The 26,970-nt window shown below is 47.5% G+C and overlaps 2 protein-coding genes across 2 annotated transcripts; one reads left to right on the top strand and one right to left on the bottom strand.

Moving 5' to 3' along the window:
• Positions 1-1,573: 1,573 nt before the first annotated feature.
• On the bottom strand, positions 1,574-9,917 carry CDK10 (cyclin dependent kinase 10). Its single transcript, XM_077288454.1, has 13 exons — positions 9,653-9,917; positions 7,936-8,008; positions 7,741-7,812; positions 7,019-7,121; positions 6,814-6,895; positions 6,022-6,089; positions 5,350-5,402; positions 5,190-5,259; positions 4,577-4,636; positions 4,316-4,439; positions 4,091-4,230; positions 3,959-4,011; positions 1,574-1,920 (listed from the first exon to the last, which is right to left on the bottom strand). Exons 1-13 carry the CDS (start codon positions 9,749-9,751, stop codon positions 1,823-1,825), a joined length of 1,095 nt encoding a protein of 364 aa, XP_077144569.1. The 5' UTR covers positions 9,752-9,917; the 3' UTR covers positions 1,574-1,822.
• A 442-nt stretch (positions 9,918-10,359) lies between these two features.
• Positions 10,360-20,529, top strand: CHMP1A (charged multivesicular body protein 1A). The gene is made up of 7 exons (XM_077288455.1): positions 10,360-10,529; positions 14,529-14,548; positions 14,643-14,720; positions 15,167-15,313; positions 17,740-17,868; positions 18,385-18,572; positions 18,839-20,529. Exons 1-7 carry the CDS (start codon positions 10,523-10,525, stop codon positions 18,858-18,860), a joined length of 591 nt encoding a protein of 196 aa, XP_077144570.1. The 5' UTR covers positions 10,360-10,522; the 3' UTR covers positions 18,861-20,529.
• The last annotated feature ends 6,441 nt before the right edge of the window (positions 20,530-26,970 follow it).

The following is a 26,970-nucleotide window of genomic DNA, read 5'->3' as shown; positions in this document are numbered from 1 at the left end:
CCACACACACACACATACAGCCCCACACACATACAGCTCGGCACACATACAGCTCCGCACACACAGCACCCTACAGACACATACATACATACATACAGCTCCACACACACAGCTCTGCACATACACACATAAAGCGCCGCCACATACAGCTCTACACACATACATACAGCTCCGCACACACAGCTCTGCGCACACACACACATACAGCTACGCTGCCCGCACACACAGAGCTCTGCACACATACAGCTCCGCTGCCCCCACACACATACAGCTCCGCTGCCCCCCCACACATACAGCTCCGCTGCCCCCACACACATACAGCTCCGCTGCCCCCACACACATACAGCTCCGCTGCCCCCACACATACAGCTCCGCTGCCCCCACACACACACATACAGCTCCGCTGCCCCCACACACATACAGCTCCGCTGCCCCCACACACATACAGCTCCGCTGCCCCCACACATACAGCTCCGCTGCCCCCACACACATACAGCTCCGCTGCCCACACACACACAGCTCCGCTGCCCACACACACATACAGCTCCGCTGCCCACACACATACAGCTCCGCTGCCCCCACACACATACAGCTCCGCTGCCCCCACACACATACAGCTCCGCTGCCCCCACACACATACAGCTCCGCTGCCCCCACACACATACAGCACCGCTGCCCCCACACACATTCAGCTCCGCTGCCCCCACAGACATTCAGCTCCGCTGCCCGCACACACATACAGCTCCGCTGCCCGCACACACATACAGCTCCGCTGCCCCCACACACATACAGCTCCGCTGCCCCCACACACATACAGCTCCGCTGCCCGTACACATACAGCTCCGCTGCCCCCACACACATACAGCTCCGCTGCCCGTACACATACAGCTCCGCTGCCCCCACACACATACAGCTCCGCTGCCCCCACACACATACAGCTCCGCTGCCCCCACACACATACAGCGAAGCTGCCCCCACACACATTCAGCTCTGCTGCCCGCACACACATACAGCTCCGCGCATGCACACACACCAGCACTGGCAATGTTTGCTCCTTGGACCCAGATAGAGTGAGTGGGGGTGTATTATACCCCACCCCCACCACTCACTCTCTGAGGCCGTCTGCCGGGAGCAAAGATCAAACATCAAGGGCTGCTGACTGTGTTTTCATGGCTCCTCCAGCCTCAGGCACTACAGGCAGAAACGATGCTGAGGAATGTGAGGGAAGGGGTGAGGTCACAGACTGAGCTGTGCAGCAGGCAGCGCGCGGGCAGGAGCAAGGAGGGAGATCATTAAAGACAGACAGTACACTACTTACTGTGTATGTACTGCTCTACTGTCTGCGAGTCCTCCAGGCCAGCAATGTGCGGACAGGACCCAGGGTCGGGACACAGGGCGCCGCCGCTCCACCTCAGCAGTCACAGTCACATTCCGGCCGGCACCAGTGAGGCTGTGAGCAGGGGCATCACTGTGTCCCAGCAGGGGGAGAAGGGAGAGTCGGCACCAGCACCGCGTGTTCTGGCTGCCGCTCTGCCGCCCCCTGCCCTGGCTAAAAGTCTATTAGAAGCGCAGAGATATTTGGGCTCTTTATAATCTCTAGTGATGTAATTTAAATATTATTATATATGAGATTTTAGCACTCTTGCTTTGCCCCCAGCGGGGGGGGGGTGAACGTGTCCCCGTCACCTGGTGCTGCCCCTTTCTTGGTCACATACAGTGGGGTCACCCGTCCATGATCCCGCTGTACCGGGCTGATGATGATCCGGGGCTCCGCCATGCAGCCTGCTGCAGAGTCTCGCGTAGCGTGTGTCCCGCGGTGCGGTCACTGCTTGCAGCGTTTCGCCTGGCTCTCCACGCCCGAGCTGCTCACTCTCTTGTTGCGGTGATGTGGAAAGGTCGGCATCAGCTGCGGCTCACAGGCTACAAACAAACAGGGATCATACAATGAGACGCCGTGCCCACGTCTGTCCTACAAATTCATGGTGGATTAACCCAATAATTTGCTAATCAGAGGAGGCCGGCGGGAGGCAGGAGGGTCACAGGGCTCTGGTCCGGCTGCCATAATGTCTGACCTGGATGCAGGACCAGGCTACGACAGTGTTCTACTCTGGAGAAGCTCAAGATAAAATCATGGGGCAGAGATAAAACGTGCTGGATGGAGGTAGACTGTAGAGCGAGGGTCTGCCACATGCAGTCTAAAGGGAGGGTCCACCCCATGTAGTCTAAAGCGAGGGTCCGTCACGTTCGGTCTATACAGAGCGTCCCGTGTGCGGTCTATACAGAGCGTCCCGTGTGCGGTCTATACAGAGCGTCCCGTGTGCGGTCTATACAGAGCGTCCCGTGTGCGGTCTATACAGAGCGTCCCGTGTGCGGTCTATACAGAGCGTCCCGTGTGCGGTCTATACAGAGCGTCCCGTGTGCGGTCTATACAGAGCGTCCCGTGTGCGGTCTATACAGAGCGTCCCGTGTGCGGTCTATACAGAGCGTCCCGTGTGCGGTCTATAGAGAGCGTCCCGAGTGCGGTCTATAGAGAGCGTCCCGAGTGCGGTCTATAGAGAGTGTCCCGCATGCGGTCTATAGGGAGCGTCCCGCGTGCGGTCTAAAGAGAGCGTTCCGTGTGCAGTCTATAGAGCGTCCCATGTGCAGTCCATAGAGAGCGTCTCGTGTGCAGTCTATAGAGCGTCCCGCGTGCAGCCTATTGAGAGCGTCCCACATGCAGCCTATAGGGAGCGTCCCGCATGCAGCCTATAGGGAGCGTCCCGCATGCAGCCTATAGGGAGCGTTCCATGTGCAGTCTATAGGGAGCGTCCCGAGTGCAGCCTAAAGAGAGCGTCCCGTGTGCAGTCTATAGTGTTCGTGTGCAGCCTATAGAGAGCGTCCCGAGTGCAGCCTATAGTGTCCCGCGTGCAGTCTATAGAGAGGGTCCCGCGTGCAGTCTATAGAGAGCGTCCCACGTGCAGTCTATAGAGAGCGTCCCGTGTACAGTCTATAGTGTCCCGCGTGCAGTCTATAGAGAGCGTCCTGCGTGCAGTCTATAGAGAGCGTCCCGTGTACAGTCTATAGTGTCCCGCGTGCAGTCTATAGAGAGCGTCCCGCGTGCAGCCTATAGAGCGTCCCGCATGCAGCCTATAGAGAGCGTCCCGCGTGCAGCCTATAGAGAGCGTCCCGCGTGCAGCCTATAGAGAGCGTCCCGCGTGCAGCCTATAGAGAGCGTCCCGCGTGCAGCCTATAGAGAGCGTCCCGCGTGCAGCCTATAGAGAGCGTCCCGCGTGCAGCCTATAGAGAGCGTCCCGCATGCGGTCTATAGGGAGCGTCCCGCGTGCGGTCTAAAGAGAGCGTCCCGCGTGCGGTCTATAGAGCGTCCCGTGTGCGGTCTATAGAGCGTCCCGCGTGCGGTCTATAGAGAGCGTCCCGAGTGCAGTCTATAGAGAGAGTCCTGCACGCAGTCTCTATGACTGGAGAGAACACGATATAATTACAGAGTACCCTCCGGCATTGAGCGGCACGGCTCCCTTTGGTGAAGGCTATGGCAGCATTGTGCCAACACATCTGAGGGTTAACCTCTTCAGTACCAGGGAAAATAAAAGTCCAGTGTATACCAGAACTGGTGCACTGTATAATCCCCGCGCTCTGTGGACAGTAAAACCTTCCGCCATTCTTACTTCACTTTGTGTTAGTATTCCTGATTTGTGAGATCTCTACTCGCAGTCTGTTCCCTGAATCCTAAGTGATCCCCCACCCATAGGTGACCGGGCTCTAGAGGCTGGACCTCCGCTACAATCATCTAATGGGCTTTAGCAGGATTTTTTGGCTTTCCCATAGACTATGCACGGAGCGGATGTCCCAGGAATCCCAGGACAAGGGCAGTGGATAACTTATGATTTTGGGGAAAGAACCCTTTTAAAACAATCACTCATTAGGATTAACATTCAGAGCAGTTGAGTGACAAATGTCTTACGTAAAGGCTTCTCCTTGAAGTAGGAACTTGCCAGGCTGTCTTCTGCCGTAGCCCTGACATGGAGAGAAGAGACAAGGATGGGTCCATGTTCTGTATATCAGGGGCATCTCTATCCAAAAATCCTCTTCTTACCTCTTTTTGGGATCGTACATAAATAGGAAATTGAGAAGTCGGAGGCCGGCTTCTGACAGCCAGGGAAACTTATGCTTCATATTGTTGTATGGCTGCTTGCGCACCGTGTATTGACCGACAAGGGGTAACTTGGAGAAACCCTGCAAAAAAAAAATCAGACGCCTAAGAAAAAGGAAAATATCAAAAGTGATAAAAGTACGACTACAAAGAAACCCGCATACGTACAGGCCAGATGGCTTCACTGGGCGTCCCCAATAGTTGTATGATTAAATCGATCTGCTGGATTTCTGACGTTCCGGGTAATAAAGGCTTGTGAGCCAGCAACTCGGCCAGGATACATCCCACCGCCCTGCAAGAGCCACAGCGTTACTGGGAACAGCCTTCTGCAGCAACCGGTGAGACCCCCATTAATGGAGGCTCCGTGGGGCAGACCCTGCACCAAGCCAGGAGGTGCTGGAACAAGAGAGTTTACAATGTGACACGTACCACATATCAATGGCCGTCGTCTGCGTCGTGCTTCCCAAAAGCAGCTCAGGGGCCCGGTACCTGCAATCCCAGAAGAAGAAGAAGAAGCTCAAAAATGTATAAAAGTCATCGGTAAAGCAAAACGCAATTAAAACAACCCTTAAAGGATCAATGGAAACTTTTGGGGACAATTATTATTTTTCTAGTTACTTAAATGCATGTTCTGCTTTAAGCCCCGTAATTTTTTCTAGCTTTTTCAGGGTTTGGAAACTATCACGAGGTCAGAAGTGTTCTTCCAAATGAAGCCGTCTGCTTAAAAAATACATAGCAAAGATAGCAGCGGCGGCAAAGACTGGCGTATTACCGAGAGTTTTCGCCGAAGGAAAACATGTCTTACAGACACCGTGTGCACATGTCCTAATGGGAGTTTGTCACTCTATTATATGATTTCTCAGCTGATTTATGACCACAGACCACATCAAAAGGATCTGAACCGTCATGTGGTCAGAAATTAGCTGAGAAAAGCTCTGGAAAATTACTATTTCTCTGCTGGAACAAGCTCACTCGTAGACCGGGATCACATCTTATGTCCGCTGGATTATATTTCCTGCCTGATACACAGGACGCTACTCACCAAAGAGTCACTACTTTTGGGGTCATCTGCTTTGCAGGAACGCTGTATGCCCGAGCAAGTCCAAAGTCGGCTGCAAAAGGAAAAATAATCAATCGGTTGGTTTGGTTAATGCAAAAAAAGAATATTTTACATGAAAAAAAAAGAAGAAACTGTGTTTTACCGATCTTCACACAGCCTTTATCAGTCATCAGCAGGTTGGAGACCTTCAGATCCCTGCCCGAGGAACATACAAAAGTGAGGACGACGAGAACCTCCAACATATTCAATAACGGTAACAGGAGGCAAATCAACCAAGGGTCAACATTTTTGGTCTCTATTCACATCCAAAGTACAGAAAACCACTGTCCTCTGGTTAGTGATGAGCGAACGTGCCGGGATAAGGTGTTATCCGCCATGCTCGGGTGCTGAGTGTCTTCGGGGTGTTCAAATAATGTGTCCGAGTCCCTGCAGCTGTCGGTGCAAAACATGCAGAGATTGCCTAACAGCCACACGCAGAGGACACTCGGTTAGCACCCGAGCATGGCAGATAACACCTTATCCCAGCATGTTCGCTCATCACTACTCCTGATACCTGCTATGGACGTAGAGTAGTGAATGTCAGCTTTAGAGAATTTCACAGGTCATTCAAATAATAAAAAAATGGAAGATGGAAGGGAGATAACCCTAATAATACAAGACTGGACAGGATGAGGGAAGGGGGACCCCCATTTTGAAGATAGGTGCTGTCCAGCTAGACGTAGGTCCCATCGATGGAGCCTTGTTCTATCAGACATTCATGGCAGATCCTAAAACAAGATTACCCCTTTAAGGGTCTATAAAACGAATTCCTTACCTGTGCACTATGAAGTTTTCGTGCAGATACTGGAGGCCGGTGAGAAGCTGGAAGCATATGCATTTCACCTGTGTATAGAGAAAAAACAGGAAGTCGTAAAAATAATAGTAAATTACAAGAATCTAATAACGTTATTGTGCGCAAAGAATCTGAGGCTCTATCTTTGATTAACCTGTTAATGACTGTTCGCTATAAATAGATGACGGATTGCTCTAGGTTGAGATGATCAAAAACAATTTGCGGTTCCCAGTTCCAGCCTCTGGTCCTTCATTACTGGATCCAGCACCCTAAGCTTGGCATCTCATGGGCGCCTTGATTGCTTTCTAAGCCTCACGTGACGTCTTGATAAGCATTGCTCCACGACGTCGAAGTATTAAAAGTAAGTGAGGTGCCCCGGAAAGTGGAGCCTGGGTACCGGCAATCTTACTGATCATCTCTAGTCCTGGATTTTAGGTTGCTGAAACCCCAGCAGGGTAAACTGTGGGTGGTCAGACAAGTCGCTGTCACTGTAAGGAAAGCTACCATTACACAGCGCCACATTTGACCAGGTAATTGATGACTGATCCATTCTGGGGTAATAGATAGGGGTCCCGAGTGTAGCATAAGGACACAGGTTTCCCATCTAAGACAACATTTATTTAAAGGAATCATAAGTAGAAAAACAAATTCATAGAAAAAAAAATATCAGCCTGCTTGGTGATGGTTTCCAGAAAACAAGTAGAGGCAGCATCATGACTATACTTTAACGTGGCGAGTCAGTGATTTGTTGTATATATATCACTACATCCGTACCTGAGCTTCAGAGAATGGAGTCTGCATGTTTTCCAGGAGACTGGCCAAGTCTTGCTCGCAGTAACCCATGACTAGGAAAATGCTGCAAAAACCATACAAATAGCGTCATTATAATAACCGGCAAAGGGAGGCAAACGACAGGGTTATCTTCACCTCGCACACGACGGTGTTATCCTCACCTCGCACACGACGGTGTTATCCTTACCTCTCTAGATGATTCCCAACGACCACTTCCTTCAGCTCCACTATGTTGGGATGTCTGAGCTTTAACAGCAGCGTGATCTCTCGGAGGCTGCTAATAGGGATTCCTGCAACATAATGACACGTCAGTGATGCACAGCACACACTCACAGCACTTAGTGGGGGGTGCCGGGTGTAGACCCCCACATGATCTGATATTGATGACCTATCCCAAGCTTGAAAACTGTCTTTAAAGCCATTGCAACATTCATGTCAAGAAACCTTAAGGATATCTCTGTACGAGAGAAACATGAAGTAGAGGGTGAGGACGTCCCGGCTGATGACAAGAATTATAGGTCTCGATCTGATGGTCAAAGACCCTGCAGGGAGGCTCAGATGCCAAGACAAGAATGAAGAGTAAAGATCTAGGAGAGGCTTCGGCGTATGACCATTGCCTTACCAGTTGGCCGGCCCTGCAGTGACTCTGGCTGGGGACCCAGTGTGCTTCATAGGTGAAGCTTGTACCCACCACCCTTTACTTTTTTGCTATAAGACAGACGCCTCATTCAGGAGACAAGAAGTGCCAGAAATCCTGCAGATGTCTTGCAGTGAGATCCACTCCCTTCCTCTGAATGAAGCTTGTTTTGCATGGGCACGTCTCCATTAATGTGGCAGAAGCAGAAATTCCTGCATGTAATTCTACACCCCCCGATCCTGTCCGTCCTCGCGTCGTGGGAAACCACTCACCGTCCTTTTCTTTATCCATCCGAACTTTCTTCAGCGCCACGATTTCATTATTCCTGGTGTCTCTGGCGCGATCTGCAAGCAAAACGGAAGCTCGGGGCACAGATAACAAGGTGAAGGGGTGATGGGACACATCACAAGAGTTATGTATAGACCAGTGCAGGCCTGACGACGTCCCCGTAGGGTGTGAATACTTACACACGATGCCGTAGGTGCCTTCGCCTATTCGGTTTAACTTCTCAAATTCCTTTACGCTTCGACATTGCCCGAGCTGTAAAAAAAATTTCTATTAATTATATGGGATCCAAAATGTCACACATGATAATATACAGCAGCAGGGCGTTACAGTGTACCAGCGCTCACTTAAAGGGAACCTGAAAAAAACAAACAGCTATGTATAGGGAGAGACCTATCCGTCAAGGGAATTAGTGCAGAGACAAGACGCAAGGGTCGGCCTTGGACTAGTCAGGCCTCTCCCTATCAAGGACCGCAGGCATCCATACTGGGAGTAGTGGGGACTGCAGGCATCCGTACTGGGAGCAGTGGGGACCGCAGGCATCCCTACTGGGAGCAGCATCCGTACTGGGAACAGTGGGGACCGCAGGCGTCCCTACTGGGAGCAGCATCCGTACTGGGAACAGTGGGGACCGCAGGCGTCCCTACTGGGAGCAGCATCCGTACTGGGAACAGTGGGGACCGCAGGCGTCCCTACTGGGAGCAACATCCGTACTGGGAACAGTGGGGACCGCAGGCGTCCCTACTGGGAGCAGCATCCGTACTGGGAACAGTGGGGACCGCAGGCGTCCCTACTGGGAGCAGCATCCGTACTGGGAACAGTGGGGACCGCAGGCGTCCCTACTGGGAGCAGCATCCGTACTGGGAACAGTGGGGACCGCAGGCGTCCCTACTGGGAGCAGCATCCGTACTGGGAACAGTGGGGACCGCAGGCGTCCCTATTGGGAGCAACATCCGTACTGGGAACAGTGGGGACCGCAGGCGTCCCTACTGGGAGCAGCATCCGTACTGGGAACAGTGGGGACCGCAGGCGTCCCTACTGGGAGCAGCATCCGTACTGGGAACAGTGGGGACCGCAGGCGTCCCTACTGGGAGCAGCATCCGTACTGGGAACAGTGGGGACCGCAGGCGTCCCTACTGGGAGCAGCATCCGTACTGGGAACAGTGGGGACCGCAGGCGTCCCTACTGGGAGCAGCATCCGTACTGGGAACAGTGGGGACCGCAGGCGTCCCTACTGGGAGCAGCATCCGTACTGGGAACAGTGGGGACCGCAGGCGTCCCTACTGGGAGCAGCATCCGTACTGGGAACAGTGGGGACCGCAGGCGTCCCTACTGGGAGCAGCATCCGTACTGGGAACAGTGGGGACCGCAGGCGTCCCTACTGGGAGCAGCATCCGTACTGGGAACAGTGGGGACCGCAGGCGTCCCTACTGGGAGCAGCATCCGTACTGGGAACAGTGGGGACCGCAGGCGTCCCTACTGGGAGCAGCATCCGTACTGGGAACAGTGGGGACCGCAGCCGTCCCTACTGGGAGCACTGGCGACCGCAGGTATATGTACTGGGAGCAACGGGGACCAAGAGAGGTAGTAAGCCATTACTACCTCATGAAAGGTTGAATTTGATGGACCAGGGTCTTTTTTCCAACCTATGTAACTATATATCACCGGCCAGTGCGGAAGTCTCACCACTGCGGCGTCTTCAGCAGCCTTCCCAGTTTTTCCTGATGTTCCCACCAGCAGGTGGCGCCCTGCACTGTCTCAGACTAAAATCTTAGTGCTTATAATGGCCATTGTGCGCTAAAATTACCCCAAATAAATGGTGACCATGTAAACAGTACGCAGCCCCCTGCTGAGCAGTAGAACCACATCATCACCAGGGACCCATCATCCCCTGCTCACCCGGTCTCCCTCCGGCACTGGGAGAAATTTCTCCTCTCTGGCGCTTTTCAGCCGGATTTGCTCCAGTTCTGGCTCCGGCTCCGCTGTGGTATCGGCCATTATGCACGGAAGGCGCTTTACACGGCTCCGGCCTGCAGGAAAGTCCGAGGCTCTGCGGCCTGTTCGCTCCAGAGTGTAAGGAAGAGATGGAATGCGGGCGCCCTCTGGTGGCTGCAAGTAGTAATTACAGGGGCACTGGGAGAAAGCAGCAGTAACCAGTGAAGCTACTGGGGGACACTGGTGGGAGCATGGCTATATAGAATGTGGGATAGTATACGGTACCTATAGATAAACACAAACATTTTGGAGCCATATTTTTCAAAATGGTGAACAGGGGTTATGAATTTTGTGCAAAATAAAAAATGGTTTGTATTTTTCATTTTGTTTTTGCAAGTTTTTAGAGTAAAAAGAGTCAAAATATAAATAGGGAATGGAGTAAATATGCAACAAATTTTATGACTCTTTGAAAATTGGCAAAGGATGAATAAGGGGAAAACCTAGAAACCCTAAAAGCGGCCAATATATAAATATATATAAAATCTAGAACAAAAGAATTGGCACAAATGTAAAACAGACTAGGAAAAATGTAGATAGAAGAGGGGCCCCTGGGAGTGTGAGGGCCCCATAACTGTTGCTTGGTGACGTCACACGTTATTGTCAGGCACCACGTGACTGCGAGGCAGGTCATGTGATGCGTTGTCGTAAAGCTGAGCTCACTTGACCGGGTCTCAGGAGTGAGTGACGTCATTTCAGCGCGCGAGTTGGGAGGGAGCGCAGTAGACAGAACCCGGAAGTGTCGCTGGTGTTCTGCTGCGGTGAGAACAGCTCGGGATGGACGGTGAGAACCGGAGGGGAGAGAAGGGACCAGGGGGGCGCTGATGTGTGTGACCTTGGACTGGGGGCCCCCTGCAGGCGGCAGCATGTACTGGGCACATTGTTTTCTCCCTGCCCAGGACAGGGCGACTTTCGTCATGTGACCTCAGAAATTTGCCCCCTTTGTTTTGCAGCTTGTTACCAGGATACTACTTTAGTCTGTGATTTGGGCTCTGTACACTGTCTGGGGTCTGACTGCAGCTCTGACCGTTGTGATCCCAGTGTAGCCCCCTCTGGTGGTCTCTGTGGGGACAAGAAGTGGTGACATCTGGTTCTACAGTAACCTGACACCGAGGCTTGTGATTGGCAGCGGACGGGACATCATTCCGATCAAATTTGACCCCAGTGTTCTACCTCTGGTTATAATGAGAGCTACAAATCCCAGCATGCCCTGCTCTCCCCCCTAAGTAGTTTACCCAGAGCCAGGCTGGTTTTTGTGTGGAGCAGTCGGGGGTCCGGCCCTTTGGACGACACGATTGGGAGGGAGGAAACTACACCTGACCGGTGTGGAGCAGTCGGGGGTCCGGCACCTTGGCCGACACGATTGGGAGGGAGAAAACTCCACGTGGCTGGTGTGGAGCAGTCTGGGGTCCGGCTCCTTGGCCGACACGGTTGGGAGGGAGGAAACTCCACGTGGCTGGTGTGGAGCAGTTGGGGTCCGGCTCCTTGGCCAACATGATTGGGAGGGAGGAAACTCCACCTGGCTGGTGTGGAGCAGTCTGGGGTCCGGCTCCTTGGCCGACATGATTGGGAGGGAGGAAACTCCACCTGGCTGGTGTGGAGCCGTCGGGGGTCCGGCACCTTGGCCGACACGATTGGGAGGGAGAAAACTCCACGTGGCTGGTGTGGAGCAGTCGGGGGTCCGGCACCTTGGCCGACACGATTGGGAGGGAGAAAACTCCACGTGGCTGGTGTGGAGCAGTTGGGGTCCGGCTCCTTGGCCAACATGATTGGGAGGGAGGAAACTCCACCTGGCTGGTGTGGAGCAGTCGGGGGTCCGGCCCCTTGGCCGACATGATTGGGAGGGAGGAAACTCCACCTGGCTGGTGTGGAGCAGTCGGGGGTCCGGCCCCTTTGCTGACATGATTGGGAGGGAGGAAACTACACCTGACTGGGTTTTAAAGTCTAAAATTGAGCGTGCAAAAATAATAATTGGGAAGCAAATTGTGTCATCAGAATAACCCTTTAAAATTTAAAGGGAGGATTGCACCTTAAAGAAGATGCGCTCCGCATTATCTTGACTGATCTCTTTAAGGAAATAATCCCTCTGCACAAACGTCTAAACTGTAGGTTGTCCTCCGCTCAGGACCCCCCTTCCCGTACTACATGTATGACACTGACTGCCCTCATGGTTCCCTGAATATAATGCGATTTGATTTAAGGGACTTCGGTATCAAAGACCCTCACTGGTTAGAGCTGGGGTCCTGATTCCCTGTTCTTTCTCACTTTTTTGGGATACATCCAGGGCCGGACTGGCCATTTGGCAATTCTGGCAAATGCCAGAAGGGCCTGTCTGGTTGTGGGCTGCCTTGCTGCTGCATTGTTAACAAAATGTGTGTTATCAGGACACCCCTACTGTTAAGAGTTGTGACAGAGCACAAAGTCGCTGACTCCTTTACTTACCCAGCAGGCCACGGGTATCATGAGACATATTGGTCTTGTAGTAAATCTTGTTTTCCCTCTATCCAGGGTAATATTAGTAATATATCCCATCTAGTGCTTGGTGACGAGGACAGCATGGGCCTGTGTGATTTCAAATGCCAGGGCTGAATTTCAGCCCCAGTCCGTTCCTGGATACATCGCACAGTTTTCTCCGCCAGATGAAGATGAAGCTCGACCCGTGCCACTCACCCCCAAAAAACAAGATGAGGACCCCCAGGCTAGTGTTCTTAGTGAGCAGACATTTCTCTTGGGGATTGGGTGATAGAACCCTGTTAATTCGAAGCTTGGTGGGTACTCTTTAAAGGGGTTGTCAGCACGTAATGACTGTGTGATCGCTGGTGGTCTGACCGCTGGGATCCCCCGAATGGAGCGGTTGTGGCAATGCCTGGCTGTAGATCCGTCCACCTCTCTTGGTCTGTGGTCACACTTACTTCACACAGGGGACTCGGGGACCGTCCGCCAGTCTTGTCACATGTGGACAGGTACATTTGATTGACAACACCCTATGTTATTTTACCACCTCTGTACAGATCCTGTATGACAGGCTGGGAATTTTCTGGCTTTACTATGTTGCCTCAGCGGTGGTGACGTCATCGGACTGTCACCGGTTATCATACTGACCCTCCCAGGTCTTGTGACTGCTGCAGCCACGCCTCAAGCACCTGAGTAATGGAAGGTGTGAACATACAGGGCTACAACCGGAGTGTTATGCAATCTTCTTACAGAGGAAATGTCACGTGACCCATCATCTCCTCTTATGGGATCTGACATTGATGTCAGAAGTATAAAGAGTTCACATAAGAACCGATGCTGTCCCGATACTTCTCACAGCTGAGTTTTTGCTACAGTCTGGGCTCCTCACTCAGCTGAGACCGACACAGATAACCTCAGACTGGCCACCGGCTTTCCTGACCTAAGCATGACGGCATGTATTTCTATGCAGCTGTCACACGCGGGCCGGGAGAGCCGCTGGCCAGTCCTAGCGTTGTGATCTTCGTCCAAGTTATATGGGCTTCTAATTCTTCCCTAAAAGTGACAAAGCTTCAGCTGTGAGAGGTATAAGGTCTGTGGGGGGTTTTAGTCACCGGATGGAAACAAGAATGTTTCTATTTACTGACTGTAAGGAATGAAAGCTGTAAGGCCATATGCACACGTTCAGGATTTTTCGCGTTTTTTCGCTATAAAAATTTGTGCAAATGTTGCATTTTTTTCCGCAAAAAAATCGCATTGCGGAAAAAAAAGCAACATGTTCATTAAAATTGCGGGGATTCCGCACACCTAGGAGTGCATTGATCTGCTTACTTCCCGCACGGGGCTGTGCACACCATGCGGGAAGTAAGCAGATTATGTGCGGTTGGTACCCAGGGTGGAGGAGAGGAGACTCTCTTCCACGGACTGGGCACCATAAAATTGGTAAAAAAAAAAAAGAATTAAAATAAAAAATAGTCATATACTCACCATCTGATGGCCCCAGGAGTGTTCCCGCCTCTCCGGTGCATGCTGCCGCTTCCGTTCCTATAGATGGTGTGGTGAAGGACCTGCGATGACGTCGCGGTCTTGTGATTGGTCGCGTGACCGCTCATGTGACCGCTCACGCGACCAATCACAAGCCGCGACGTCATCGAAGGTCCTTCACACACAAACCATCTATAGGAACGGACGCCGCCGAGGAGATCGGCTGTCTGCAGGTGAGTATAACCTTTTTTTTAAATTTTTTTTATTATTTTTAAACATTCTATCTTTTACTATTGATGCTGCATAGGCAGCATCTATAGTAAAAAGTTGGTCACACTTGTCAAACACTATGTTTGACAAGTGTGACCAACCTGTCAATCAGTTTTCTAAGCGATGCTACAGATCGCTTGGAAAACTTTAGCATTCTGCCTTACGCTTGCAGAATGCTAAAAAAAAAAAACGCAAAAAAAACGCAAAAAAAAATGCGGATTTCTTGCAGAAAATTTCCGGTTTTCTTCAGGAAATTTCTGCAAGAAATCCGGACGTGTGCACATACCCTAAAGGACAAGTGGCCCTGTCGCCCATGGCAAGTTTTTTGTTTTCCAGAGCCCTTTTAGTAAGTGAAGGAAATGCTTTGATTGATTGGGAAGATAATTGATCATGGCTGGAGTTACCCCTGTGCAGTGTATGCCGGAGGGGCAGCAGGCGGCATCTCATCATATTCTGCCCCAGAATAATCAGCAACCCACTTCTCCTGCTTCTCTGCTCTGAAATCTTTAGCAGCATCTTTACTACGTTTGCAATGCAATCATCAGCACTAACCTGCCACCTTCTGTTTCCTTTGCAGACACGTTGTTCCAGTTGAAGGTGAGTGTCTTTCGCCTTTTACACTGGAATTCTCGACTTTTCTGACTCTTGTGGGCACATTTAGGCTCATCTCTCATTTTTTGCTTCCTTTCAGTTCACGGCCAAGCAGCTGGAGAAGCTGGCAAAGAAGGCAGAGAAGGACTCCAATACTGAAAACGCCAAAGTTAAGAAGGTAATTTTAGTGGTGGTGTTATATTGGTGTGCAAACTGAAGCTACAGAGCCCCCTACTGGGCAGTTAATTGTGAAACATACTCTAGAGCTGTTAAAATTTTTTGTAAGGGTGCTCTCAAACTTCATTTTGGTACCCGTTTGTTGGTCCCTTCAGGGCTTACATTCGAACCCTCGCAGAACGGGATTCAGGCATATTTGCAGACGGGACCATAACTATAATGGTGCCGACAGAGTTAACGTGCTTTCTGTTGTACATCATTTTCTGGGTGCATGGTGCGCCCCCCCATTCTGGGTGTGGAGTGGCCCCCTGCGGTCTCATGTTTACAAAGGATTCTCCTAGACCTGAATTCCACTTGTCTAATCTTTCAGCAGTTTGTATGTCAGCGATTACGGTTCGGTGTGTTTGTTAATTCTGAGCATTGTCTTCATTCCTCCCCATCGCACAGGCTCTGCAGCAGAAGAATGTGGATGTTGCCCGTGTGTATGCCGAGAATGCAATCAGGAAGAAGAACGAGGGGCTGAACTGGCTTCGGATGGCTTCCCGAGTAGACGCTGTCGCCTCTAAAGTGCAAACAGCAGTTACCATGAAGGGGGTATGTGTCCTGACACTCCCAGTTGGGAGCAAAGCAAATTTCAGACCATTTTACACCCATGTGACTGCACCCCTAAACTGATGAATTCACCCCAGCCATTGGAGATGAACAAACTGAGTCTAAGTACCCTGGTCTGGGGTCCTGTTTGGTCCTCTGTGGCAGCTGGACCAGGGCAGCCTTTACTTCTGCTCCGGCAATCATCTGCTGCTTACTAGGTCCACGCTGTGTCAAGACATTGCTAGAGGCCTAGTAAGCAGCAGAGGATTGCAGGTGCAGAAGTGAACCCTGCCCTGGTCCAATTGCCACTGCTGTAATCTACTAGGGGAGAATCCATTGCAAGTCAGAGGTAAGCATTTCAATTATGTTAACACTTTGCTGCTATAATTAAGGGGTTATATATACAAATGCCACAACCCGTGCAAGCTGCGGGCACATATATATTCAGTAATTCATAGGTTTTGCTTATTGAAATCATTTGATGATCATATACTGTATGGTGGTGACAAATCTTCCAAAATGTGAGATGTGCTTTGCAGCACCACACCTTCTTTCATAAAGTTTTTAGGTAATGTTCAGAGCGCTTTCCATGGCATCATTACAAATTATTGCGACCAGCTTGCCTATTGTTAGTAATAATTTTATTTCTATAGCGTCACCATATAATAATAATAATAATTTTATTTATATAGCGCCAACATATTCCGCAGCGCTTTACAACTTATAGAGGGGACTTATACAGACAATAGACATTACAGCATAACAGAAATCACAGTTCAAAACAGATACCAGTAGGAATGAGGGCCCTGCTCGCAAGCTTACAAACTATGAGGAAAAGGGGAGACACGAGAGGTGGATGGTAACAATTGCTTTAGTTATTTGGACCAGCCATAGTGTAAGGCTCGGGTGTTCATGTAAAGCTGCATGAACCAGTTAACAGCCTAAGTGTGTAGCAGTACAGACACAGAGGCTATTAACTGCATAAAGTGTATGAGAACATGATGGAGGAACGTGATTATGTTGTTGTTTTTTTATTAATAGGCCACACAGGGATAATTAGGTTAATGCGTTGAGGCGGTAGGCCAATCTGAACAAATGAGTTTTTAGGGCACGCTTAAAATATTCCGCAGCACTTTACAATTTTAATGGACAGACGGTTTTGCAGAAAACGCATAGTCATTAACAATTTATTTATACTTCAGCAGAAAGCCACTGATACTTTTGGGAAACCTCTCCCCAGCAGCCGCTCTATGGGTGCTCTGAACGCTACATGGGACGCCAGCCTAATGGGGCACATAGTATGGGATTGTTCTAGCTTAAAGAAGTTGTCTGGAAAAGAGAAGTTATCTCCTATCCACAGGATAGGTGATAAATTAGGCTTCTTTCACACTAGCGTCGGGCTCGGTCCGTCGCAGTGCGTCGGGCCGAGGTCCCCGACGCTAGCGCTGTCTCCGCCGCACAACGGGTGCAGCGGATGCATTTTTCCAGCGCATCCGCTGCCCCATTGTGAGGTGCGGGGAAGTGCGGGGAGGTGGGGGCGGAGTTCCGGCCGCGCATGCGCGGTCGGAAAAAGCGGACCGTCGGGAGCAAAAAACGTTACATGTAACGTTTTTTGGTCCCGACGGTCCGCCACAACACGGCGCAACCGTCGCACGACGGTTGCGACGTGTGGCAATGCGTCGCAAATGCGTCGCTAATGTTAGTCAATGCTCAAAAAACGCATCCTGCAAGCACTTTTGCAGGATGCGTTTTTTCGACAAAACGACGCATTTGCGACGTATTGCAGTTAACGCTAGTGTGAAAGTAGCCTTATTGATCAGTGGGGACCCAAGCGCTTGAACCAACACCAATCTGCAGAATGAGGAACTTTATCCATATGGGGCTGCTGAGCACTGCACTCACCTTTTTCCGGGCAGCTCCATAAAGAATCAGTGGAGTGATGTTCAGTCACCCGACCCATTGTTCCATTTTATAACTATGATAAATGTTGCCTGTTCTGTTGAACAGTGCAGCTCCCAATGGTCAGCCCCCATAATCAATAAGTGATCACCTATTGGACGTCTAGTTTCATCAGTTAGTTTGTGCAGAGTGTCACCCAAGTGTCTTCCATTTTTCTTTGATCAGAAACAAACAAAAATTTTTTCTACCTTCTGAGTGCTGTTGTAATTTTTTTTTTCATTGACATTACTGATCTTGATCAACACTTGGATCAATGTCAGACATGTCTTCTCAATTTGGTGTGGACCAGCCTTATAGACTGTACTAGGTAGCGGTAGAATTCGTATGTGTAAAATCTTAGTTTTTTTTTTTTTTTTAGGATTGACAATTATATAAATGAATACATCCCATGTACTGTTCATTTAATATGTCATTGACATATAAATAATAAGACCTCTTTCCATTTTCTGCCTTTTTTTTTTTGCACTTAGGTGACGAAGAACATGGCTCAGGTGACAAAGGCTCTGGACAAGGCGCTGGGCTCCATGGACCTGCAGAAGGTGTCTGCTGTTATGGATAAATTTGAGCAGCAGGTTCAGAATTTGGATGTTCACACGTCGGTGAGTTCTCAATGTAGCATAATATCTCAATATTATTATATCTCTATATGCATAATATCTCAATCTATTATCATGCACCGCTGCTTATGTCCACTAAGTGGCAGTCATGTCCAGCAGTTTGCAGGCACTGCGCTATAGACACCTGCCTCCCATAGTCCCTACCAGGGTATTGCTCTGTTTGTACCTCTTACACGCACAGTAAAGTTGCCGTCCTTTGGTACGGAGCAATCAATGACTCATTTGCAAAAAAGGAAAAATTCTTGATCCTTGGTCAAATGAAACATGGAAGTCGACAGAATTTGTAGATGCAGATTAATGGGCTTGTACGGCCTTCTGGTATTAATATCCTTAGGATAAGTCTTCAGTATCAGATCAGTGGAAACGCCAGGTGTCTGACCATCACTTATGCTAAGGATAAACATTCGTCTTTATTGTCTGGGTTCACAGACCTCCTTGGTATAATTTTCACTTTCTTTATGTTCTATCACTAACCTTTTACCTCTTTGTCTTTCACAGGTGATGGAAGACTCTATGGGATCGGCTATGACCCTGACCACTCCGCAGGAACAGGTGGATAACTTGATCTTGCAGATCGCGGAGGAGAATGGACTGGAAGTCATGGATCAGCTGAACCAGCTTCCCCAGGGAGCGTCGTCCGTGGGAGAGAGTTCCACCCGCACCCCGGAAGACCAGCTGTCACGCAGGTAAGATCAAGGCAGGAATGGATGACCTAGATTGTGCCCAAAGTGACTCTTCATTGCAGGATCAATTATAATCCCAGCTTGGAAAGTGGATGGCTAATACACAGTGGGAGCAATGTAACTAGCTTTCAGACATGAGTCTGATTACATGGGTCATCTATGTAAAGACACATTTGCAGATTCGATAGGTTTGCAAGTATTCGTGACCCGAGCTAGCAGGTACAGCTTTATGACTTGTGGTTTCTGACTCTTGTCTCTTTCTCTTTCAGACTGGCTGCACTGAGGAACTGAAGTCTCGCTGCTTTGCCCTCTTCTGCCTGGGGTACACTGGGGTCACTTTATCACATGTGGCCTTCACCAATAAATAATGGGAGAATCTTGGCCCCCCGGGATTGCACTGCTAATGCCTTTTTAGTTTCTCCGCAATCTCAGAAGCTGAAGCCACCATGTCCGTGGCCTCGATGCATGGATTTCAGCCCAGGATTAGCATTTCATATGGAGGGATAATGTACAAATATTAGGTTTTCTCTTATTCTTCCTGTCTCCCTGACGCCTTGCTGGGAATGAGAGAATCTTAGTGATCAGGGGACGCACAGGCCACTGATAATCACATCTGGGGAGATCTCCGAAATGGCTCTATATTAATATGTGCTTCCTCCTACACTAAAGGTTGTATTTTACTTGCTGTCCTTGTATCCTAAATGGAGACTTATCTATATTCTATATGTGCCAGAGACGCCATACAGTGCCCCTTGTTACATCTCCCCCGTACTCGCGTTCTCTCACAAGATCAAGAAGTCTGTGTGAGGTTGTAAACTTAATGACTGTATATGTGCTTTTGTAATAATTGTGAAGCAGGGTATGACCCCCGAATCCTATACTTGCACCCGTGTGGGCTTATCTGCTTATTGCTCTAACCTCCTGTGCAGAGTGGGTTAATGTCTTGTGCCTGTTTAACCTTTAATTTGCTGGGAGCAATGCCATGCTAGCTGTGGTAGTTCACAGGACCATTAAGGCCTTCATACATATCCATGTAGGTGGTGATGCAGGTAGATGTGCGATGTATTTCATAAAGCGCATCTCCCCCTAAAAGTTACATAAAAATTATTAGTAATCATGGTTCCCGTCATCTTTTTCTGACAGATTGCTGTGGGAGTTGGAATGGCGGCCATACTTGTTATTTGCAGGACTTGTGGCCGCCAAACTAGAGCCCGGCGACCTCTTCCTACCTGCCGGAATTTCTGGCCCTTCTCCGGATTAGTAGACCCCACAACGTCATTATTCTGCAGCTCGATGCATGACATCAAGGGGAGCTACTAATAAGAGGCACGGGACATCAAGGGGCGCTACTAATAAGAGGCACGGGACTGTCGTTTGTTTTTTTTGTTTGTTTTTTTAAATCTATTATTTTCTCCAAACTTAGTAAACACAAGCAAAAACTCAGGAATTTATGTTTTACAGGTATTCTCGGGAGATGTCCTATAAAACAACACTACATATGGCCCCCTGGTCATGTTTTCCCAGTGGTTGGTGTCCAATGCAAATAATTGAAGGGAATGTCCAGAGTCAGAAAAACATGGCCGATTTCTTTTACTACCAGCGTCGCACCCGCCTACAGGTTGTGTATGGTATTGCAGCTCGTTTTATTTTATTTTTTTAGGATTGAGCTGCTATATCTTATACATCCTGCAGAAAGAAAAGGTGCTGTTTTTGGAAGAAAGTAGCCCTTCTTTCCCTGTAATAACCTGTTGTCCCTGCTGTTCCCCTATATGGTTTGTGTCACCTCTTCTCCCAGCATACTTTGTTTTTAGGCATCCCAAATGTAAATTTTGTGCATTATTTTTTTTCCTTTTACCAATTTGCCTTTGTTTTTTTCCACTGTTTTTTTTGTTCTTGGGTGTAATTTATCTATAAAGAAATGTTTGTATTTACGTTTCCAAATAAATTCTGGTAATTCTTACTTCTCTGGTATTGGATTTGTTATGTTAACTTGTCAGAAGGTTGCGGACACAGGTGCTAGTAAGGTAAGAGACTAAGTACAAATGACTGCACCTTCCTTGGGGTGGGCCCATAAATTCCGGGTGACCTCTGCAGTCCATAGTGTTACATGTAACTTATTATAGCCCTCTGGACTGCAGTAATGAAAATGTCGGTATAGTAAGTCTGCGTGTAACCTTCACAATGCAAACTGCATACATTATTACATGGGTCTTGGACCTGATAAATTTGTTGTTTACTCTGAAAATCCATCTCAGAAAGGCTGTATAATCCTCTGTAAAAGTTTAACTTACTCTCTTCCCCACTTGGCCTGATTTCTGGTTCCTCATGGTCCCTCCTCCCTGCTTCTGCATACATCTCTCACTGCTTAGTACAAGCTGCAGCTGTCAGACAGGGCGCACACTGAGTACACTTGGACTCGTGAGTAGAGATGAACAAATCGATTCTCAAGTTTTCACATCAGTATTCTATATCCGCCAACCAGGAGTCTTGTGCACCACTTCCTACCTGCCAATATCTTTGACACCTCTTCTATGAAAAAAAAAAAAAAGCAAAAAACTATGCATTTTCAAGGTAAGAACATTGGCCTCAACAGGTCTAAGATAATAATGTTATGCAGAGAGAAATCGGGTGATGAATGAATCTACTGTTAAAAATGTTATGTCCTAAAAAAACAAGTTCAGGAACCATTTATAAAGTGCATGTTCTGAACCTGATCTATCAGCCTGACACTTCCCAGGATGTTAGTTCATTTCCTAAAACGTTGCCACAGTAAGTACCACAAGGTAAATGTACATCACATGCGTCTGCAACAGATTTCCTAATCGTTCCGCTGTCTACTTCTGGTTTTGTGAACAGATGGGGGGATCTGCTCGTGGCTGTCTTATCCAATGTGCACATCAGTCCTTTACACTGCGCATCTCATGGCTGAAATTGTGTGTAATTTATAGCTATAATTTCAATAAATAAGTGTATTTTATATATAATTATCTAGATATCGATACAGTGGGGAAAATAAGTATTTGATACACTGCCGATTTTGCACGTTTCCCCACCTGCAAAGAATGGAAAGGTCTGTAACACTGGGTTTCTGCTTCTTCCAAAGATTTTCTATTGGGTTCAGGTCTGGAGACTGGCTAGGCCACTGCACGACCTGGAAATGCTTCTTATGGAGCCACTGTTTAATTGCCCTGCTGTGTCTTTTTTTTTTTTTTTTTTGTCATGCTGGAAGACCCAGCAACGACCCATCTTCAGTTCTCTTACTGAGGGAAGGAGGTTGTGGGCCAAAATCACGGCATACAAGACCCCATCCATTCTCCCTTCCATAAGGTGCAGTCATCCTGTCCCCTTTGAGCAAAAGCACCGCCAAAGTATGTTTCCCCCACCATGCTTCACAGTTGGAACAGTGTTCTTGGGGTTGTACATCCTTCTTCCTCCAAACATGGCAAGTGGAATTGTTACCAAAAAGTTCTATCTTGATCTCATCTGACCACAAGACCTTCTCCCATGCCCCCTCTGGATAATCCAGATGGTCATTGGCGAACTTCAAACGGGCCTGGACATGTGCTAGTGTGACCTTGTGGGCCCTGCAGGATTTTAATCCATGACGGCATAGTGTGTTAAAAACTGTAATGTTTTAGACTGTGTCCCCAGCTCTCTTCAGGTCCTTAACCAGGTCCTCTCGTGTAGTTCTGAGCTGATTCGTGACCTTTCTCAGAATCATCCTTACCCTACAAGGCGAGATATTGTATGGAGCCCCAGACCGAGGAAGATTGTCAGTCATCTTGGGTTTCTTCTATTTTCTAATAATTGCGGCAACGGCTGTTGCTTTCTCACCAAGCTGCTTGCCTATTGTCCTGTAACCCATCCCAGCCTTGTGAAGGTCTACCGTTTTGTCCCTGGTGTCCTTAGACAGCTCTTTGGTCTTGGCCATGGTGGAGAGGTAGGAGTGTGATTGATTGTGTGTCTTTTATACAGGTAATGAGATCAAACAGGAGCAATTAATACAGGTAATGAGTGCAGAGTAGGAGGCTTCTTAAAAGAAACACTAAAAGGTCTGAGACAGAATTCTCGCTGGTTGGTAGGTGATCAAATACTTAATTGCATTTTATTGCATGAATTATGTAAAAATCATACAATGTGATTATTCTGGTTTTTATTTTTAGATTCTGTCTTTCACAGGTGAAGTGTACCTATCATAAAAATTACAGACCTCTCCATTCTATGTAGGTGGGAAAACTTGCAGAATTGGCAGTGTATATACATATATACATAGTGGCATGTAAAAGTTTGGGCACCCCTGGTTAAAATTAGTTATTTTAATTTTTTACACTTTAAAAAATTACTCAAATGAAAATGTACCGGAGTGTGGATGGGCGAATTAAGGATGTATGTTATAAACCACTTGTTACTTGTTAATTGTCTGTTATATGTGTAAAATTTAACAAAAAGAAATTTAAAACAAAACAAATGAAAATGTACCGATGAAAAAGTTTGGACACCCTTGGAGATTTGTGTGCTCAGATAAATTTGACCAAGGTTTCAGACCTTAACCCCTTTCTGACCTCGGACGGGATAGTACGTCCGAGGTCAGAAGCCCCGCTTTGATGCGGGCTCCGGCGGTGAGCCCGCATCAAAGCCGGGACATGTCAGCTGTTTCTAACAGCTGACATGTGCCCGTAATAGGCGTGGGCAGAATCGCGATCTGCCCGCGCCTATTAACTAGTTAAATGGCGCTGTCAAACGCAGACAGCGGCATTTAACTACCGCTTCCGGCCGGGCGGCCGGAAATGAGCGCATCGCCGACCCCCGTCACATGATCGGAGGTCGGCGATGCTTCTCCATTGTAACCATAGAGGTCCTTGAGACCTCTATGGTTACTGATCGCCTGAAGCTGTGAGCGCCACCCTGTGGTCGGCGCTCACAGCACACCTGCAATTCTGCTGCATAGCAGCGAACATCAGATCGCTGCTATGTAGCAGAGGCGATCGGGTTGTGCCTGCTTCTAGCCTCCTATGGAAGCATGGCAAAAGTTAAAAAAAATGTGAAAAAAATATAAAAGTTTAAATCACCCCCCTTTCGCCCCATTCAAAATAAATCAATAAAAAAAAAAAAATCAAATCTACACATATTTGGTATCGCCGAGTTCAGAATCGCCCGATCTATCAATAAAAAAAAAGCATTAACCTGATCGCTAAACGGCGTAGCGGGAAAAAAATTTGAAACGCCAGAATTACGTTTTTTTGGTCGCCGCGACATTGCATTAAAATGCAATTACGGGCGATCAAAAGAACATATCTGCACCAAAATGCTATCATTAAAAACGCCAGCTCGGCACGCAAAAATTTTTTTTTTTTAGCAAAGTTTGGAATTTTTTTTTCACCACTTAGATAAAAAAGAATGTTAGGTGTCTATGAACTCGTAGTGACCTGGAGAATCATAATGGCAGGTCAGTTTTAACATTTAGTGAACCTAGCAAAAAAGCCAAACAAAAAACAAGTGTGAGATTGCACTTTTTTTGCAATTTCACCGCACTTGGAATTTTTTTCCCGTTTTCTAGTACACAACATGGTAAATCCAATGATGTCGTTCAAAAGTAAAACTCGTCCCGCAAAAAATAAGCCCTCACATGGCCAAATTGACGGAAAAATAAAAAAGATATGGCTCTGGGAAGGAGGGGAGCGGAAAATGAACAAGGAAAAATGGAAAATCCCAAGGTCATGAAGGGGTTAATTAGCCTGTAAGGGTTATGGCTCGTTCACTCTCATTATGAGGAAAGGCCGCGTGATGGAAACTTCCCAGCTTTATAAAAACCCAGCCTCCTCTAATCTTGTGCCCAAAAACAGCAGCCATGGGTTCTTCTAAGCAGCTGCCTAGCAATCTGAAAATGGAGGTTCACCAAGCAGGAGAAGGCTATAAGAAGATAATAAAGCATTTTCAGTTTGAACTTTCCTTAATTTGAAATGTAATTAATAAATGGTAGTTAACAGTAACAGTGGAGGTCAAGATAAGGTCTGGAAGACCAAAATTTCATTGAGAGCTGCTCGTAGGATTGCTGGAGAGGCAAATGAAAACCTCCGCTTGACTGCAAAAGACCTTCAGAAAGATTTAGTAGACTCTGGAGTTGTGGTACAATGTTTTATTGTTCAGAGACACCTGCACAAATATGGCCTTCAAGGGAGAGTCATTAGAAGAAAACCCCTCCTGCATCCTCACCATAAAATTCAGTGTCAGATTAATGCAAACGAAAATCTAAACAAGCCTGATGAATTTTGGAAACAAGTCCTGTGGACAGAAAAGGTTAAAATAGAACTCTATGGCCATAACGATCCAAGTATGTGTGGACAAAAAAGGGCACAGAATTTCAGGAAAAGAACATCTCGCCTACCATTAAGCATGGGGACGGATCAATCATGCTTTGGGGTTGTGTGGCAGCCAATGGCACAGGGAACATTGTTGACATTTAATTGAATTAATTCTTCCCTCTACCTGTGCAAATTCTTGATGCAAACATAACACTATCAAATGGATAATGATTCTAAATACACATCACAATCCACAATAGACAACCTCAAAAGGCGCAAGCTGAAGGTTTTACAATGGCCCTTACAGTCCTCTGATCTGAACATCATTGAAAATCTGTGGCTAGACCTCAAAATAGCAGAGGATGGGAGACAACCCAGGAATCTCTCAGAACTGGAAGAATTTCCCTGGGAAAATTGGATGAAAATCCTTCAAATAAGAATCGAAAGACTCTTATCTGCCTACCAAAAGTATATACAAGCTGTGAAACTTGCAAAAGAGGGTGCTACTAATCATCAGGGTGCCCAAACTTTTGCATTGGCCATTTTCCTTTTTTGTCATTTTTAAAATGTAAAAGATGAAAATATATATTTTTTTTACTAAAATACAAAGGAAATGTCACCTTTACCTTTAGGCCTGTTTGAGATCATTTCATCTTCAACTTGCTTAACTGTTAATATTTTTTTTTTTTTAAACAGTTAATATTTACATAGCCTGAGTAATTAATAAATCCCATTTTCCTGTAGACATCACTGACATGGCTATGGGACCCATGACATAGTTATTATGGAACGACGTACATTGTCACAAATAATATCAAATAGTAATCTTTATTAATTCATAATATAAAAAATTCATTAAAAAAATGAGTCACACATAGGAAGGGAGGCATGTTAAGGATGAGGAACAAAGGTAGTAAAAAAATAATGCCAAATACAATATATATAGATTACTAATATATAATAAAGTGCAAGTCTGCACAGATCTCTCTAGACAGATCAGGGAATGGACAATGTGTTAGCGCTACAGGCACTATAAGGGTCATCAGACACAAGTAACAGTCCCGTAGGTGACACAGAGATGGCCCACGGCCTGTGGGTATGTTATGAAGATGCCACCGTCCCATGTGTGACTTATTTCTGAATTCATACTAATAAATTAATAAAGCTCGTTACCGTTTTATATTTTTGGCTCTTTTTCTGCCGCAAGTCATGCTACAAAGTGTCCTTTTTTTATCAGCATCCAATGTCACAGCTCAGTTTTGTAAAAGTTCAGCTTTATATAAGTTTTCCAGAATACTTTCTGTATCAGTTCTTCGCAATCTTCAACATCTTTGCTTGTTTTTATTCAGTGGGAATTTTTAGTTGGTGGGAAGTTATGGCAGAGCAAACCTGTCTTACCGAGGGCAAAACGGCAATCTTTTGGCATCTGTTTGGTGAATGGAGTCCTGGTATACATATTGTATATTCTTGGATTGAGAAAGCGAGGGGAGGAACGACTGGGTGGAAAGGATATGTGTTCCTTCAGCAGACGGCTCTCTCTCCTGACTCCCCCATATGTCTTTTCAATGGGGAGAGGGGAGGAAGCTGCTGCCAGACTTGTCTGAAAATAAAAGCATCGGGCTCTTAAAATTCCACCTGCCCGATCCTTCTCTTCCCAATGCACTACATGGTTGTCCGGTCCTGTCGTAGTCAGTCCTTTCCTCCAATGTATTTGGGGCCTTTAATTGGACCATGGATATATAGATCCAATTCAGCAACAGGAGAGAGAGTATTGTGGCAAATAGGGGGTCCGCACTCCAAAACCCTTCTAGGAGCCACTTCTTTTTCTCAATGATACATATTCGCTCTGGTGTTCTATCTTCATAGTTATATAGTTATTAAGGTTGAAGGAAGACTTTAAGTCCATCTAGTTCAACCCATGTAGGAGAAATTGCAGACAAAGACACTTTATAAAAAAAATATCTATTTTATATACCAGGACTGAATGTGACTCCATAATTGTCAGTAAATAACATGCGGCCGAAAATGATAACCCAAAAATCAGCATAAAGTCCGACATGTCCCAGGTGCAGACTGCAAGAACTAAGGGAATATAACAA

Source organism: Ranitomeya variabilis, chromosome 2 (assembly GCF_051348905.1).
Source record: "Ranitomeya variabilis isolate aRanVar5 chromosome 2, aRanVar5.hap1, whole genome shotgun sequence".
In the NCBI taxonomy this organism is placed as follows: Eukaryota; Metazoa; Chordata; class Amphibia; order Anura; family Dendrobatidae; genus Ranitomeya; species Ranitomeya variabilis.
Note: the sequence above shows the minus strand (reverse complement) of the source record. Positions and strands in the feature narration are given on the sequence as shown.